The 17,253-nt window shown below is 39.1% G+C and overlaps 1 protein-coding gene and 1 long non-coding RNA gene across 4 annotated transcripts in view; one reads left to right on the forward strand and one right to left on the reverse strand.

The window, feature by feature from the left end:
* Positions 1-84: 84 nt before the first annotated feature.
* LOC111336806 (uncharacterized) lies at positions 85-16,678 on the reverse strand. 3 transcript variants are annotated; one of them, XM_088743896.1, is made up of 16 exons: positions 15,973-16,678; positions 12,971-13,044; positions 12,610-12,656; positions 11,318-11,408; positions 10,623-10,711; positions 9,973-10,036; positions 9,336-9,433; positions 8,789-8,933; positions 7,877-8,211; positions 7,408-7,473; positions 7,093-7,255; positions 5,335-6,055; positions 3,878-4,095; positions 2,268-2,381; positions 1,683-1,783; positions 85-1,205 (listed from the first exon to the last, which is right to left on the reverse strand). In XM_088743896.1, the coding sequence occupies exons 1-15, from the start codon at positions 16,676-16,678 to the stop codon at positions 1,685-1,687; spliced, it is 3,030 nt and encodes a 1,009-aa protein (XP_088600022.1). In that variant the 3' UTR covers positions 85-1,205; positions 1,683-1,684. The 3 variants fall into 3 exon arrangements, with proteins under 3 accessions (XP_088600022.1, XP_088600023.1, XP_088600021.1); XM_088743897.1 differs by having other exon boundaries at positions 5,482-6,055; positions 7,090-7,255; XM_088743895.1 differs by having other exon boundaries at positions 7,090-7,255.
* The window catches only part of LOC148717351 (uncharacterized), a 4,098-nt gene continuing 280 nt past the window's right edge, over positions 13,436-17,253 (forward strand). Inside the window, exons 1-3 of the long non-coding RNA XR_015994922.1 lie at positions 13,436-14,585; positions 15,521-15,631; positions 16,154-17,253. The exon at positions 16,154-17,253 is cut by the window's right edge and continues 280 nt beyond it. This is a non-coding gene — a long non-coding RNA (uncharacterized LOC148717351). The remainder of the gene's footprint in view (positions 14,586-15,520; positions 15,632-16,153) is intronic.

Below are 17,253 nucleotides of genomic sequence, written 5' to 3' on the forward strand. Positions count from 1 at the left end.
GGATAATTTCGGTCTTTCTCAACGTCAATTAATCGAATTACCTTAAAGCATTTTAATCAAAATGTTCTACGAGACTAGACAATGTACCTATCTAACGAAGTTTATTAAAAGCCAACAATAAGAGCAAGCTTACACGATCATGCGAGATGTCTACAAATTACAAACTTCCACAAAATCGTTGTAACGGCTCTAATTAAAAGTAATTATTCTATTAAATAACTTTTGTAAAAGGCGAACCCTTCAGCTTTAAAGCTATCTTGTTGACGTAAAATGTCAGTAGCTTTCTAAAGGCGCTCAATACTGAGCTACCCGATTACAAGAGGCACACATTAATACGAAAGAAGGGTTCCACTCGAAAGAATCATGATTTTAAAACCTTGCTGAGTTAAGTACCAAACGAAACAGCTTTGGTTTTACTCTATCTCCGATAAATGCTCGACAATAGAGGAGGCAAAAACTTAAAGCTATCAATTGGAAACAAAACGCAACATCTCGTAGCAAGCTACCATACCACAAGATTTCAATGCATCTCATTTAGAAAATGGTTACATTTTTTGATAAAACTGAAAACAGGAGTTCCAATTTAAAGCAATCCTAAAATACTTTAATTTAATTTGGTCCAACTGTCCAAATTCGTTTAAGTTTATCCTTGGGGTGTTCAATGATTTGGGTGTTATTAAAAATATCCATGAAAACTAGAACAAGAAAATATAACTGGTAGTTATCAAGATTTGGGATAATTTTGTAAAGACAGGCTCTTTTCAAAACAATTTGTATCTGACGAAAACAATCTTGCCTAAATTTCGTCACAAATGAAACAGTTTTCACTGGCTGAGCCGTTGCTCTGACAACAAGCTGGCCTCAGGTTAACAATCTTAAAGAGCTAACTACCAAATAACAACGTGCGGTTGTGCCTTTTCCTAAAATTTAAAACACATTAATAATATAATACCTAACAAAGCTGGACTACTCTTAAAAAAACATTCAAAGGTTTATATTGTACTCCCCTTCAACATCTCGAACTAACTAGGTTTAATTAAAACTGTACCACAATGTGCTCTTCAATAATCCAACACCACTCATTTTACATCTTCAACTTATATAATATATCCTTAACGAGCGTGTCACAATTTAGGGAAGCAGCGTTCTTCTAGTACTCGTCGGCTTAGTCAACTGCAGTTCCATAAGGGGTCCGTGCATTTTACCTGTTGTGGATGGAAAATCGTACATCAAGATTTCGACATTTTCAAGGAGAAATTTGAGATAAAAAAATTAATAGGACTGAAATGACAAAGGGATTTTAAACATCAAAAAAGTAAATGAAGGCTGATAGTTTCTAAAGAAACTGTTTGGGGCTGCGTCGGTGGGGGTAACGAAAAAAAGTAAGATTGAATGAGCTTAATGTCAACCAGAAAACTAAAATCAAAGTGGAACAAAAAGATCTCAGTGAATCAAGGTTCAAAAAAAGAACAAGTGCACAACAACAAGTGCGTGGATAAACAAGACCCAGTAAAAATGCAACGAAAGTCTTATGAACAGCAATAACTTTCACCATCTATCAAAGGTCAGGAGAGAACTAAAATTATCCGAAGAAATATGCAGCTGGAAAGAAGAATAATCTGTATAACATTTAAAACTCGGACGGTGGAAAGAAGTCGCTGAAAATAACGAAATAACGTTACCTTTACGCATTGCTTTCTTCATCAGTCCTGGTTATGACGACCTCGGTGATTTTAGCGTTAGGGTTCTCTTCCTTTGCTCGCGGGATGGCCTCGAAAATTGCCTACATAAAATTATAATGCAAGTGCAATGAGGACAGTGCTTTGAGTTGTTAAACTTTCTCAGAGTTTAAGCTTGGGAAACAAACTATTCAGTCAAAAACTTTAAATCAACTAAGAAACAAAAATGCAAGTATAAATAGATAAATAAAAAATACATGAAAATCATTTGCAACTTAGGAACCGCGGTTAAGAAAAAAAATTGCCTTCTTGTGCAAAAAAAAATCGTCCAACATTTAGTATGTGAACCCAATGCTGGGAAATCTTGTTCATATTCCAGAGTTTCTTTTGTGGCGTCAGCGAGTGTTGCTAGGGATTCAAGCGTGAGCCGTGTGACGTCAGTAACAATTTACAAGCATGCGTCACAGAGTTACCTAGGAACCTTCAATTCATTTACCGTGGGCTCAAACATACTTTCAAGACAAAAGTCACAATAGTTCGACCGACAAGAGAGTTCATTGGCGCCACTATGGTAGAGAAATCACTTACAGCATCAGTGTCAGGGTCTCCAGTTTTGATGATGTTTCCGTCATCATCCACAACCCTCATGGTTTCTGTTATTGTTTTCGTTTGCTTCACTTCTTGAACCTTGGTTGTGTAAGTCTGAAAAGGAATGAGACATTTCTTGAGTAAATGCGTTATTCGAAGCTCACACTAGTTCAATACGTCATCGCCAAAACACCAATATTTTGAGTGTAGCTGGAATCAAAAGAGTATCCACCGGCTTCATGATTGAGTTGTTCTACCACAGAGCAACAGGGGTCTTTGGGAGAGAAGGAGAAAGAACTAAGCTCCAGTAAACTTTGATATTTCAATTAGTTATCGGTTTTAAGATTTTGACTCTTTTTACATTTATTTATAAACACATTTTATTTTATTTATTCATTATTATTATCATTTTATCAATTAAGGTAATTAATTTTGTTGAGTAAGGGCAATCGCGTACTTGTCATTACCACAGCCTAAAATAATTAGTAAATTAAAGAAATTTTCAAATGACATAAGAAACCCAAAAAGATGTGAATTGTATCGCAGTGAGAACTTTGAAACTCCGTGTAATGTTAGGGTACTTGAAATGACTGCCTTTTGCACATCTAGTAAGATCTTATCTGCCTTGACGTCTACAAGTTCTTTAATACTATCTAGTGTCCCTCTTGATACGTCTCCGAGGACATCGACGATGATGATGTTATGCTGTGCAATCTTATCGTGTGGGTACTGCTGACGCATCTTAGCATAATATATTATTATTATTATCATTATTACTATTATTATTATTATCATTATTATTATTATTATTATCGTATCGAGAACTGTCTCCGAAACAGATATTCCAACTACATGAAAATGAGAAGAAGAGGGAATACAGCAGGCGGGTTTTGGAAGTGGAGCAAGCGACATTCACACCATTAGTTTTTACAAGTACAGGTGGAATGGCCGATGAATGCAAGAGATTCCATAGCCGCCTCGCAGAGTTACTTGCTTTAAAGAAAGGAGGTGACTACGCTACAACTATATCTTGGATAAGGGTGAAGATATCCTTTGCCATTCTACGTTCAGCTTTGCTGTGTCTCAGAGGAACCAGGAGAAAGAGAAGAGTAGCCAATATATCTGACACTGACATTACATCGGAAAGTGCGCAAGCCAGAATTTAAGTAGTCGACTTTTTAGTATGTAGCTTAGTTTACTGAACTTTTAAATTTTTTTTAGAGAACTGCTTTTTGTGAGATATTTTTAAGGAAAATCTATTATTATTATTAAGTTAATACCGAAGAGATTCAAAACTTTTCTCTCAGTTAGAGACTTTTTAAACTTGTTTTGTAATATTTATACCTTAATTATGATCATCATTATGATTATTATAAGAAGTGTGTATCCATGAGCTTTTCTGGAATTTTTACCGGACATTTTGACGCATTTGTTTTCGATTTTTAAGCATTTCATCATAATTTTTGTAAATACTTTTAGTGATTAGAGTGATAATAACAATAATTAAAATTTGCAAAGTTTAAAAAAAAATTATTATTATTATTATTATTATTACACACGCTGGAGTCATTTTCCATCAACATGATCACCATGGTGTTGTAGCGACTTACAGTGGTAACCACTTCACTACTTCCAATGTCTCCTGCATGTTTAGATATAATATCCTTGAGTTCCTCGGCAGTCAGCTGATTTCCATCACCTTCGATAGTGATTGTCTTCTGAATGATCTCAGTGGGCATGGTGGTCTGACGAATAGTCTCTGTTCTAGTGGGTTCTGCTCCACCCATCATAATGGTACGAGTAATCACCGTGCCGCCATCTTGGGTTCCTGTTGAGTAAAAGTCGAACAATTAATTATTAAGACAAAAATTTACATCATGCGTAGTTAACAAATAAGTGTTTTTTTCAGAATGAAGTGATATCTAGCGAACGTAGATGGAAAAAGCAAGGGAATTCCTTTGGCTATGACCGACTAACTCATTCTCTTTCGCACCTGTTCTTTGGAATATAATGCTAGGTTCCCCTCTTTAAAACTTTTGCTCAGGAGAGGGTTGCGTTACTCTCCAAAGAACAGCTGTCACGGAGACATGCCTTTTAAGTCTCACTTAGCCGAAATGCGATATCCTTCGTCAATCTCCAAAAATTTTGAACTTTCGTCGTTACAAGTATTGGAAATGTGCGCAAGCAGAGATCAACTTGACTTTTAAGTCTCACTTAGCCGAAATGCGATATCCTTCGTTAATCTCCAAGAATTTTGAACTTATGTCAATACAAGTTTTGGAAATGTGCGCAAGCAGAGATCAACTTGACTTTTTTTAAGGGGGCTCAAAAAAGTGATTGTATCCATCGAGGAAAAAACTGATTCTGATAATTTCCGTATAAGTGCAAAAACTGAATCTCACACAGGCATCTTTAATTGTCGGGGTTTTTCTACCGGTTTCCTAATTCTTCTTACTAAGTAGACAGAAACGCTGAGAGCTTGTCCGTGTTTGAATGTAATGTTCTTCAACTGAGACCAAAATTATGCAGTGGCTCAAGAAAGTTTGAATATGGCATTATACTAGCAAGTTCTCCGTGACAGATTTTTCCTCGAAAAGTTTCCCTGAGAAGCGCTTTAGTACTATGAAACAGCTTTTCCGTGAAAACTTTCCAAGTCTCCGTGTGAAAACAGAATGACAAGCCAGTCTTTTTTTGTTAACAAGGAGACTTACGAAGGAGAAAGCACTTATATTGAAGACGATACTTAGTGGAGTTAAATGACTTGATTAGACATTTGATAAGGAATTTGTAATGAGGTTCGAGGAAAAGTCTACTCCATGTGAATTCCTTCGCAAGTTTAGTTTGCTAGCGCACAAAGGTTGTTGTACCTGAATATCACGTCAATTGTCGAGAAGAAATTGCTAGGGAATCTTGGGATTAATGTCAGTACCTGACCAACTGCGTACCTACCCCTCCCCTAACCCAACAAAAGGCCACGGCTTACAGGTTAGGATTCATTTCAAGGTTAGGGGAGGGGTGGGTACGCATTTGCTCAGATACTGAAATTAATTGGGAATCGTTTACTAACCACTCGAAGGTGGACTAACGGGAGGTCCATTTTGGTCATACACAATTCTCTGTGTGGTGACGCTGGGCACATTGTAATGTCTTGAATGTGGTGAATATGGCTCAGGAGAACCATCCTGGATGAAGTCACTAAAGCGATAGGGAGTACCTTGTTTAACTCCTGGCTGTCCACTGCTTCCTCCAAATGACAACACGTGCGTCTCTACCTCGGGAGCTCTGTTCTGACGATACACTGCCGGGTCTCTGTCATTATCGATGATCATGGTCTTGGTGGTGATCTCGGGTGGAGCACTGTCCAGGTCGTTCCGCACGGTCTGCTTTGCAATGAAGCCTTCGTTTCTTCTGATGCTCTCCCTAACAAAGCCACCCTCGCCTTGCTCGTGCTCCAAGTTGAGATCCTCTTTCAGTGATCTCTTGATCTCGTGCTGAGCGGGGTCAGTTCGCAGAGTGTCACTTAAGGCAGAACCGGGTGAGTAGTACCTCACTAGCTCATCCTTATTCACCAGAGGTACTTTTCCTTGTCTTGAACCTCTCTCCTGTCCATTGTTCTCCAACAAATCCTCAGCACTACGTCTCCTGTCCTCACCAGACGTCATGTTGCTTTCAAAGCCTGTTCTTGCTCCTCGGTTCGGTAAAGTGGCACTAGTGTATGTTCGGGTGTAGGATACATTATCCTTTTTTCCACCACCCCATGTGTTTGTCCTTGTGGAGGGGTCAGGACCCTGTAAACAAAGTGTTTAGACCCGTCTTCAATTGAGCGTCGAGAGTAATTAATTAATTGATTCGATTTTGCTCAAGTTCACTCTGTGATCGGTCCAGAAAACATGCACCATCTTCTTAACCAATCAGATTCAAACTAAAACCAATCCTGATCTGGACACTCGTGTTTTCCCGCGACTCCTGTGGTTTTCCTGTTTTTACTAAGGGTTCTCATTGGCTAATGATTAGGTCATCCTTCGCTCCAATTGGCTGTTGTGACTTTTTGGTCTTAGATTTAAAAAACTCAAGTTAAAGCTGCTCTTAAAAGGCTGTTATCAATAAATCGAGAATCTGCCTCCTGTCCACAGAAAAAGATGGTGGAAAGATGCAATACCTACGTCTCATAACAACGTTTATGAGGCAATTTTACCATCGACTCTCAAAAGTAATATGAAATTGCTTTCTTTTCGCTTTGGTTCGCTTTGGTCTCCTTCACAGCCGTTCTTTGGAATGTCAAACAACGCTCTGGGGGGCTATTGCGTGATATCTCAAAGAAAAGCTACGAAGGAGGCCAGTTTGCCCTGTAATTGGTCTGGACAGCCCCTCCTAGTCCAATAGGTCTGGATAGCCCCTCCTAGTCCAATAGGTCAGGTTTCTTTCGTATTTCTTTGTAATAATTGGTACTGTTGAAAACAGGAACCTAACCTGATCTACAGTGCATCTGTTTCACAGAAACTGTTTATTTGCTTTAATTTCGGCTACGTTGACTGTGGATGGCTTATATACGTAAAAAAAGTTAGGGGTGCTAATCATTAGTAGTACTCACTGGCCGGCAGAATGTTCAACTTAAAAGAAGTTGGCATTTGAGAGTTTTCTGATAAAGGTGAATTGATAAAAATTATGAAATAATTGTTCTAGTAAATAATCGTTTTGGTCAAAATGCTTTTGTCAACGATCGAACTCTCTCCCAACGGAAAGATCAAACTGGCCAAACAGGTCTGACAAATGGCAGGAGATTTTGGTCAACTTTTAAAACTCTATATCAATGGATTCTTACCACCTCTTCCTGTGGCAGCTTCTTGACACGTCCCTTGTAAGTATCAGTATCAGCTACCCTCGTTTCTGCCCTCTTGATGGTGTTAAAGCCACTCACAGGGGTAGCCACACCCATGCTGACAAATTCTGGCTCTTCCTTCTCGACCTTTTCCATCGTAAACGTTGCCCTAAAATAGACAGCATTCAACACATGTGAAAACAATACATTGAACGGTAGACACAATATACACACTAGATATGAATGTCAAGCTTAACTACGTGTAACATTAGGGTGTTCTGTATTTCAATTTGACCATGAGAAATCATCACAGCAGATTACCTTTCAGTTGTTCCTCCAGGAGCTGTATAGGCTGGGCCTGCTTCATGCGGCTCAATTGCCTCAACCCTAAAGTCAAGACGGAATGTGCCTTATGTTATTCTATCCACCAAAAAAATGGCCACATTTAAAGGCTCACTGATCAGTCATTGTGTGCTAGAGCAATGGTCAATATTGCGCATTGAAGAAATCGAGCACGGTTTTGGGTGCTCTATGAATGGTTCAGAACAATCGCGCCATTCTCTTAACCAATCAGATACAAACCTATTAACAATCGCGACTGAGTTATTCACGTTTTCCCAGCAGTCTTATTGTTTCCATATTGAGTTCTAATTGGCTAATGACAATGTAAACCTTTGTTCTGATTGTCGTGGGGATTATGTTGGTTTTTGTTTTTCAACATTCACTTGAAAACCGCTATTGGGGGAATTAAACAGTACTGCACAATTTTGCATTTTAAAGTTCATTTCACCTTCTCCTCTCGCTTTCAATCCATTCTAGTAATTTCCTCTCTCGTTCTGCTTCTCTCTCCTGCTCAAGTCGTTTCCTTTCCCGTTCCTCAGCTTGTTTCCTCTCCCACTCACGTTTCTTTGCTTCTTCTTCCACAGCAGTGACTGTGGCTTGAGGATCAGGTCTTTCTGCTGTACCATATACATAGAAGGCACCAGCTTCTCCAGCACCAGTGGCTCTGATGACATTGTCTCCTATTTCTCTCTTTAGTTTGAAAAATTTCTCTTCCATCTCTCTCAGATACTCTTCACACTCCTCTGGTGTCATCGTCGCCATTGACTCCTCCATTAATGGAGCCTACAAGAATTCGAACATAACATGTTCATACAGAGCAGCAAAACTGATTTCTATACAAATAATTTCCTTAAATGTATCATATAATTTCCAAATTCTGCCCGATACTACACTAGATGTCTCAACAATCTTGTTTTCAAAACTCAAATATATATACTGCTTGGATTACCTCAGATTGTTTCACTCTGTACTTAATAAACACTCAAGCTTTTAGATAAATTTAGAGTACCCACTGCTCTGTTCTGACTTTGCTGTAGACCTACATATTAATGTTATGGTCAGATTGCTCTATTGCTGGTCCAATATTCTCTCAGTATTGGACCAGGCACTGTCCCGACTGGTCCCGAATGATACCGCACTTGTGTCCCTTTGAACTTCAGTCGTATAATAAATCTCTTATTAATCAAGCTTGCTTGGGACTGTACTGGAAGAATATCGGCCCTCAGTCTTTTTTGTACGGACCTTGCTGCGCCCGGTCCGTACTATCAAGACCTCGGGCCGAGATTCTCCCAGTACCGCCCTTGCACTTGGTTAATAAGTTATAATTATGAGCTGAGGTGCCATCCTGTATAATTTTCACCTTTCCTCCTTTGTACCAGCGCATCTTTCCAGGCAGATCTCCTTCTGATAATGGCCTCCTGTTGCTCTCATCATCCTCAGATGATGAGGGATTAGATAATGAGAGAGCAGGTGATGAGAGATCAGGTGGATCAGAGAAAGTTAACCTGACATAAAAGAGGCAAGATTGTGCTTAAAGAAATATTAATGGTGTGGTGCACAGTAGAGACATTTTACCACCCAGGGTTTTGCTGAATGCATTGACTGTAATTGGCAGTAGAATTTTGGATTCAGGCAGTGGCAGCAGGACTTGACACTAACTTTTCAACTTACTAGCCAAGTGGTTAGTGACAACTTGGATGTCACGACAAATTCAGTTTTTTTACTAGCCAAACTGGCTAGTGGAAATTGAAAACCCTTTGCCAAAACTGAATTTCTACAAGTCTGTGGCTAGTACACCATTAATGTCGTGCCCTTGGCAGTGTAAAAAAAAAAAAAAAAAATTGTAATAAAAATGTGGATGTTGGGCACATGACCAATGTGCAGACAGTTAAAAAGAAATTTAATACCTGAAGAATGTACGATGTTCCACACAAGATTTATACAAGCGCTTGGCTGCCTTCTCACTTGGCATCTTGTAAACTGTTCTAGTTGTCAAGGAGTCCAGCTGACAATTGAAAGAAATACCATTAACTTGTATGTCACAACAGGTCAGTTGATCATGAGAGATTACTTGGGTTTGAACAATGCAAAACTGTGTTTACGATCTCTTTACACCCCCACAATTTCTCCATACTGCTCCTTATACATTTCCTATAGTACTGACAGGGAGAATTTGGATAACAATCAGAGACTTCTTTAGTTTAGGATTCTTTTCCTTGTTTGCATGACATTTTTATTTGACTCAGAAGTGAATAAGCTGTTAGGAGACATTTGATCCCAGTCACTCTTAGGGGTTAAGAGGAAAGAAATCCTGTGCAATCTGACCCAAATCTTGTATCTTAAAGCCAAACTAAGAGAATCTACCAAATAATGATCTTATTTGGGATTTTTGGGATCATGTTGACCCAAAATCCCTTGCAGGAGTATCTCCTTGGGATGCAAAGAGAATCCTTAAACCTTAACACCTTTAAAGAAAATGTTTGCCTTCTATGAAGGGTCTCTTAAAGTTGCTAAAAGTTAACTGACTTCTGTATAATTATATACCTCTCCTGGATGGCTCTTGATGATGAAATTCCTCTTTCTGTACTTGAAGTAGTCAATCTTGGCCCTTAAAAAAAATTTCAAGTGAAGTTCAGATATCATGTTTACCTTTTCTAGACTCCCCTCCTAAGCTTTTCTACCAACTGTGGGTTGTGAAAGAATAAACCTGCCCAAATCTACATAACACAACCCTTTCAAGTTCAATCCAGTTTTCAAGTCAGTGTAAACACAACAAGGAGCTGGGTCTTCAACAAATCTGCAAGTCTTAACCATCTCTCCCTGTACATATCAAATATGGAATAAGACACCTTCAAACCAGTGATCTCTGAAATGCCATACATATGTTATCAGAGAAAATTGACCAAATGAGAACCTTCTTATCAAGTAGGAGTGCTAGTGGCAGTGCAAGCAATGCTGCTAGTTTGAATTGTTATATCTCCCTTCTTGCCGTAAATCAGTTTAGAGAATCTAAGTCATACCACTTTAACACCTTTCAAGTCTAAATTAACAGAGAACACTGCTGATTTGCTTGTCTGTTCTCATTGCCTGTTTCCTGAATAATCTATCCCCAATGTTTTAAGAAGTTGCACCTCTATTCCCCCTTGGAAAGTAGGAATCAATCAAGTAATGCAATATGGAATTCATGCACCTACCATGGAATTTTCTTGACCACCAGTCTGTCTCTGTAAGTAGCAACACCATCATGAGAGACACCAATGAGTATTTCAGCGCCATCTTGTTCCTTTATTTAGAATGGAACAAATAGGGTATTTAAGCATGTATATGTGGAACTCGTGTATAAGTCTACCCCCATTTTCAAGGTCAAAAATCAGATTTTTCATCATTTCTAGTTAAAGAAGTAAAGTTCTGACTGATAGAAATTTCCCAAAAGTTTTACATCTCTTCTTTCTGAGAATGTATTGTAATGAAAACAGGGTGAATTAAAAAACTGCAGAGCAAAATGTAACCATGTGCTGTGAAGTTTACTAGCACTTGTTTATATCAACACGATTTAAGCATACATGAGCACTTTGATTTACTGAGTTTGAAAGATCTAGTAGACCAAAGAAACATTAAACAGCTTCAAAGGATCCCTTGATGAAAACACCACCGTCTTGAAAAACCATGCAAGTAACAAACAAGGCTGGGAAAACTTTCAGAGCTAGAATGAGAACTAACAACGATATAAACAAGTGACTTAACACCTAGTGGTCACACCCATGCCATAGCTGTGAGCATGTAGAGCCTGCAATACTGGGTTACCCCTGATCCCCTCTGATAGCCACAAATGAAGGCGGATCAGTAACGTGAAAAACTAAAACAAAATCATAAAAAAATTCCCACCTACCCTTATTGGATGTGCATCAACACCAAACATGACAAGTTTAGCTGCTGCCACCTTTAAATATTGCAAGTCAGCTTCTTCTGGACTGAGACCCCTGGAAAACAAACACAAAAATATAACTTGCCATTCTAAAGAGAGTGCACCTTCTGTCAGTTTATCAGTGTAACAACTCATGTGGGATGCTGGATGAATGCAAGAAAAGTTTGTAAATCACAAGCCAGAGGGGAGTGACGACAAACTTTTCCTGCAGTCTTGCAACATCCCCACTGGGTTGTAATGCCAGTGCACTGATAGAAAGAACATTCTATTGCTTTAAGAAAGTAAAGTTGACAAAACACCATTTGTTTCAATTTTCTTTATGGGTTTCTTGCCCCACTACACGATAAGTTATTGACCAATTGAAGAGCTTGAAGTACTTGTCACTTTTTAAGTCTTTATATTCAATAATAAATCACAGGCCTTTCTGTTGAGGTATTCCTGCTTTCAAACAGATTCTGTTTAAAAATTTACCAAAGCAGCAACTTCTAGTCAAGTCATTTCTCAACCAATGATAATCAAGACATTTTCATTTATTTAATAGCTTCCTTTCATCGAAACCTAATTTCCTTTAACAAGCACTCTAAACTAATAATAATAATAATAATAATAATAATTTATTGACTTGTATTTGACAATTATCAATATAAAAATTTTCAATAGCATATTACAATTAAATATTAAAATTCAACTTTACATAGATACTAAAAGCTATAAATAAAAATGTTGACCAAGATGTAGAAACATAAATACTACATACAAAGAATTAAAAAGCTTTCGCAAATAAAAATGTCTTAGTGGCTTTCTTAAACCTGTTTAAAGATTGCAGATTTCTGATAGAACACAGAAGATCAAACCACAATTAATTTTAGGAGAGGCTACATAGAAAGAAAGATCACCGAACATGGAAAGTGTTTTGCCCTTGCAAGGAGCAAGGAGTAAGCTGTCACTGGAATGTAAATCATATCTTCCAGTGTCTCTATATAGACAGGGGCAAGACCATGCATTGCTTGAAAAGTAATGAATGTACTTGAACAACAGTGAAAAAAATGAAAAACGTCATCTATAAGTTTATGAAAGCAACAACTGATGACTTATGTAGGCCAAGGCAAGACCATGTATTGCTTTCAAAGTAATGTGTTTGAGCAACATTGAAAAATTGAAAATTGTCATCTACAAGGTTATGAATATATAACTTGTTGAAAATAACATTTGAGACAACCAAAGCATAACTCTTAATAGTGGAGATCTTATGCTACCTATTTTGCTTGAGAAGGTCCCTAACTTTGTCCAGTAGTTCTTGTGTCTGTACAAACAGAAAGAATACAGTATTCCTTCAAAGTTACTGACTTTGGATAGTTGCCATTTATTTCTAAAAAGTGATAGGGACAGCTATTACATTTGCAAGACAGACCAATAGCTAATTTTTCCTGACAACATAAATCTGTTCAAGACGACAATTTATGAGAATAAGACAAAATCTCAACCCAAATGAAATTTTTGATTTGACTCCAAATTGACAAAACTAAGCTATGGGAAATGCATAAAACCAGTCAAGAGAATTGAACAAGTCATTGACTCAGTTCAGTTAACAAACTACTTTTAATCAGCATCAATTACCTGGTCAGGAGCAAAGACCATTCCATCCAAGTAGTCAGTTCCATGTTCGCGAGCTTCATAATCACCAACATCACCTACATCATCAGTGAAAGATAAGGTAAGCTTACAACTGGACTATGACGATGTGAAGTGGAAAAACTGACACCAAAATTATGCAGTGGCTCAAGAAAGTTTGAATATGGCATTATACTAGCAAGTTCTCCGTGACAGATTTTTCCTCGAAAAGTTTCCCTGAGAAGCGCTTTAGTACTATGACACAGCTTTTCCGTGAAAACTTTCCAAGTCTCCGTGTGAAAACAGAATGACAAGCCAGTCTTTTTTTTTTTAACAAGGAGACTTACGAAGGAGAAAGCACTTATATTGAAGACGATACTTAGTGGAGTTAAATGACTTGATTAGACATTTGATAGGGAATCTGTAATGAGGTTCAAGGAAAAGTCTACTCCATGTGAAGTCCTTCGCAAGTTTAGTTTGCTAGCGCACAAAGGTTGTTGTACCTGAATGTCACGTTATTTGTCGAGAAGAAATTGCTAGGGAATCTTGGGATTAATGTCAGTACCTGAGCAACTGCGTACCTACCCCTCCCCTAACCCAACAAAATGCAATGGCTTACAGGTTAGGATTAATTTCAAGGTTAGGGGAGGGATGGGTACGCATTTGCTCAGATACTGAAATTAATTGGGAATCATTTACTAACCACTGATTGCTGTCAGTTATCAGTCCCAGTCAATGTTGTGGTTGGTAAGTCGATGGTGTTCAGCAATGTGATTGCTAACATCACCTTTCCTCGTCGCCCGTCTGTGGTCAGTCAGTCTTGTAGTGAGGTTTCTGCCAGTCTCACCGATTTAGGAGGCTTGGCACTCGGAACAATTGATCTTATAAATCGTTCCCTGTCTGTTCCTCGGTTCGTCTTTGTTTTTAACGCTGGTTAGTAACGGACGTAGTGTGGTGATGGGTTTGTGGGCGACGCGAATATTGAAGGGTAGTAAGATACGCGGGATGTTTTCAGACATGCTTTTTATGTACGGTATGGTTGCTGTAGTCGTGGGGGTTGCGGTGTCATTTGTTTCGGTAGTGGTAGTGGGTCGGTGAGTGTTTCGTCGGATGAAGTCGTTGTTGTAGTTGTTCTTCGTAAAAACACGGTGAAGGTATTTGTTCTCGTCGGATAAGCTGTCTGTCGAGTCGCATACTAGTTGTGCCCGTCGCGTTAGAGTTCTGATAGTTGTGGCTTTGTGTGATGTAGGGTTGTAGGATGACTCGTCTAGTAATCTGTCGGTGTGTGTCGGTTTCCTGTAAACTGTCGTCCGTAATGAGTTGTCGTTGTGGCTTACCAGGCATCTAGAAAAGGAAGTTTGCCATTTTCTTCGACTTCTCTGGTAAACTGTATGTCAGTGTTTTGTTCGTTAAGGTGGTGGTGGAATTCGTCAATTTCGTCGTGTCGAACGGCGGTGAATGTGTCGTCAACGTAACGTAACCAAAGCGGTATCGTTTGTCGTCAAGTCGAAAGGGCGCGTTCCTTGATGTTCTGCATCACAATTTCTGCTATAACAACAGAAACTGGAGACCCCATGGCAGTGCCGTGTAACTGTTTGTGGTGTTTACCGTTGTACTGAAAGTAAGTAGACTTTAGGCAAATGTTTAGCAAGTCCATGATGTCGTCTGTTGGTAGCAGTAGTGGGTCGGTAGATTGTCGGATTGCAGTCTCAGTGCATTGTAATGCCAATTGAAGTGGAATACTTGTAAACAGTGATTTTACATCAAATGACACTAGTTTGTAGTCGTCAGGTATCTGAACAGTCATAGTAGCGTTAATGAAGTATTCAGTGGATTGTAGTTTATGTCTGGATTTGTCGGTTAGCGGTTGTAGTATTGTCGTCAGGTACTTGGATAGTTGGTATGTGGGAGAGCCACAGAAAGAAACAATAGGTCGCATCGGGAAACCAGGTTTTTGTAGTTTCGGCAAACCGTAGAGTTTCAACAACTACCCGCTCCATAAAACCGTAGAGTTTTAACCACTACCCGCTCCATAAAACCGTAGAGTTTCAACAACTACCCGCTCCATACAAACGACTCATCCACGACATAAACATCACAAACGACCGAAAAAGAACGACCTAACTTTACCGACAGATCGAAACAGACCAATCACGACCGACTTACGTCACTTGAGTCTTACAGCCAATAACATCACGGCAAAACCAACCGATCACTTCCCACGAACTGGAATAAGAACATTCTACTGACAACAATCATTTACTTGACTCTGATGATGACTTCTGCACAGGTTGTCGAAACGTCAGTCACTACCACCGACAACAGTCCTTCTCAGGACTACACTCACCCGGACGATCAGACTACACCTTCACAAATCAGTACTTGTAAATTTTCAAAGAACTCTTTCTGATGTATCCCAAATTGCATTCGAAATCATGTGATTACCCGTACTAACCGACCCATTTCGTGGGCGGATCGATAAACTTTTGGTATGGGGGGTACAAACTCCGATTAAAAAAAAAAATAATAATAATATATTTTTTTTCGTTTTTACAGTAGTGAGTAAGGCCAAAGTAAACTTGGGGAAGAGAATGCGTCGTGTGGTCTCCAGTTCTGATTGAGAATTTTAACCTTTTTCTATCTCTTTGTCTCGACGAACCCGACCAGGTTAGTAACACTTACTGCAAGTGACCCTTGTTGGAAACCTATTTAAACTATGAGTTCTCTTCACTCTCCGCACGAGAAATAAAGAAAAGAGAAAACAACTTGTAACTCACTCATTACCCGCAAAAAGCATGGAAGAGACAACACCTGGTATTTTTTCTATTTTGGTTTTGAGAGGAATGAGTTTTAGTGGAACAAATTTCTCCAAGCTAGGGTTCTTTTAAAGGCAGCCATTTTACATTACTGAGATAAGATTTTCTAAACTGCTTATTACCCTCTGACGAGAAGCCCTGCAATCTTTCCCTTCAAGGCCGCTGCGCGAATTTTATCCTCATACGCAATACCTTTGTCTCCTGCTTTCTTTGAAGGATTGACAATTGCTTCCTCTATTTCGTCCAGCCTTTTACCGAACTTCTCTGACATTTCATCGAGTTGTTCCTTGATGCTAACTTCATCCTTCGCCCACTGCCTTAGAAGCTCTTTGTAGTGTTCTTCGAAATCGGGATCCATGCATTCCTTTTTCAGATCGTCAATAGCACTTTGGTACTCTGCTCCTCCCAGTCTCACCAATGGACCCTGGATGTCCTGCCAGTACAGATTGAATGTTGCGTCATCAACTGAGGCCTCGCTGGCATGACCATAAACTGTGTTTCTGTAGCACTTGATGCGGACAATATCTGCCTCAAGGGACATGTCTGCTGCAGTAGGAAGTGTATTCCAGCCGGTAGGTGGAGCAACAAGACCACAAATGTTCCTCAACAGAAGCATTAGAAGAGTTATGTCGAAATTCTTCGATGACACTGCAGACCTGACAGCAGGATAAAGTTTACCCCATTGTTGAGGATTTAACACTTTCTTCTTCTTCAGTGACAGGAGCACGGTATGAACTGGAGGGCTTGACAGGACCGTGTCCAGGTTTCCTGGGGGACGCTTCTTTTCAAATGTTTGTCTCACGACATCTGATCCGACATCCACCAGAAGCCTGCATAACCGGGCGTAATTGGTTGTCTCTTTTGTCCAAAGAAACGAAGGTGCTGCAGCAGTGGCCATGAAGAAACACTGGATCTTTCGTTGAGTAGAGGTCGATGACTTTCTAACCAATAAATTTGGTTGCTGCTTTTAAGTCAGTCTTCCTGGTCCAGCACTGGCAGAATGAACAAGATATCGGATTTCAAAACCAGTTGACCCAGAAAAAAACTCTTTAGGAGTGGCATTTAATAAGTTTGACGTTCGATTATTAACATCTCGACTTAAGGTGGCTCGTACCGGTTTTCGTCTTTTTGATGGTTTGTAACTTTGAAAGAATACAACAGAAAGACTGACCAAGGCCAGTTGAACACTTTTACGGGCTTGAATTACATAATCATTGGTTATCCAAAAATAAGTGTCATTTCGTCACTAGCAGTTTCCATGGCAACGCTTTCATAGGCTTCTTCAGACGCATTTTTTAGCTTGTGGCTTAAATAGTTCGAAAACTAACCAGGTGACCCCCTGATTTTTTTCAGTGATTGCTTTTGGCACTTGAAAAGGAAAATGCACAAAGATTTTTAAAAAATTCTACGGAGCGGAATTTCAGAAAATCTACAAAAAGGACAATTTTCACACATCACAAATTTCCTTCTGTA

The sequence above is a fragment of the Stylophora pistillata genome, chromosome 13, assembly GCF_964205215.1.
Source record: "Stylophora pistillata chromosome 13, jaStyPist1.2, whole genome shotgun sequence".
Taxonomy (NCBI): domain Eukaryota; kingdom Metazoa; phylum Cnidaria; class Anthozoa; order Scleractinia; family Pocilloporidae; genus Stylophora; species Stylophora pistillata.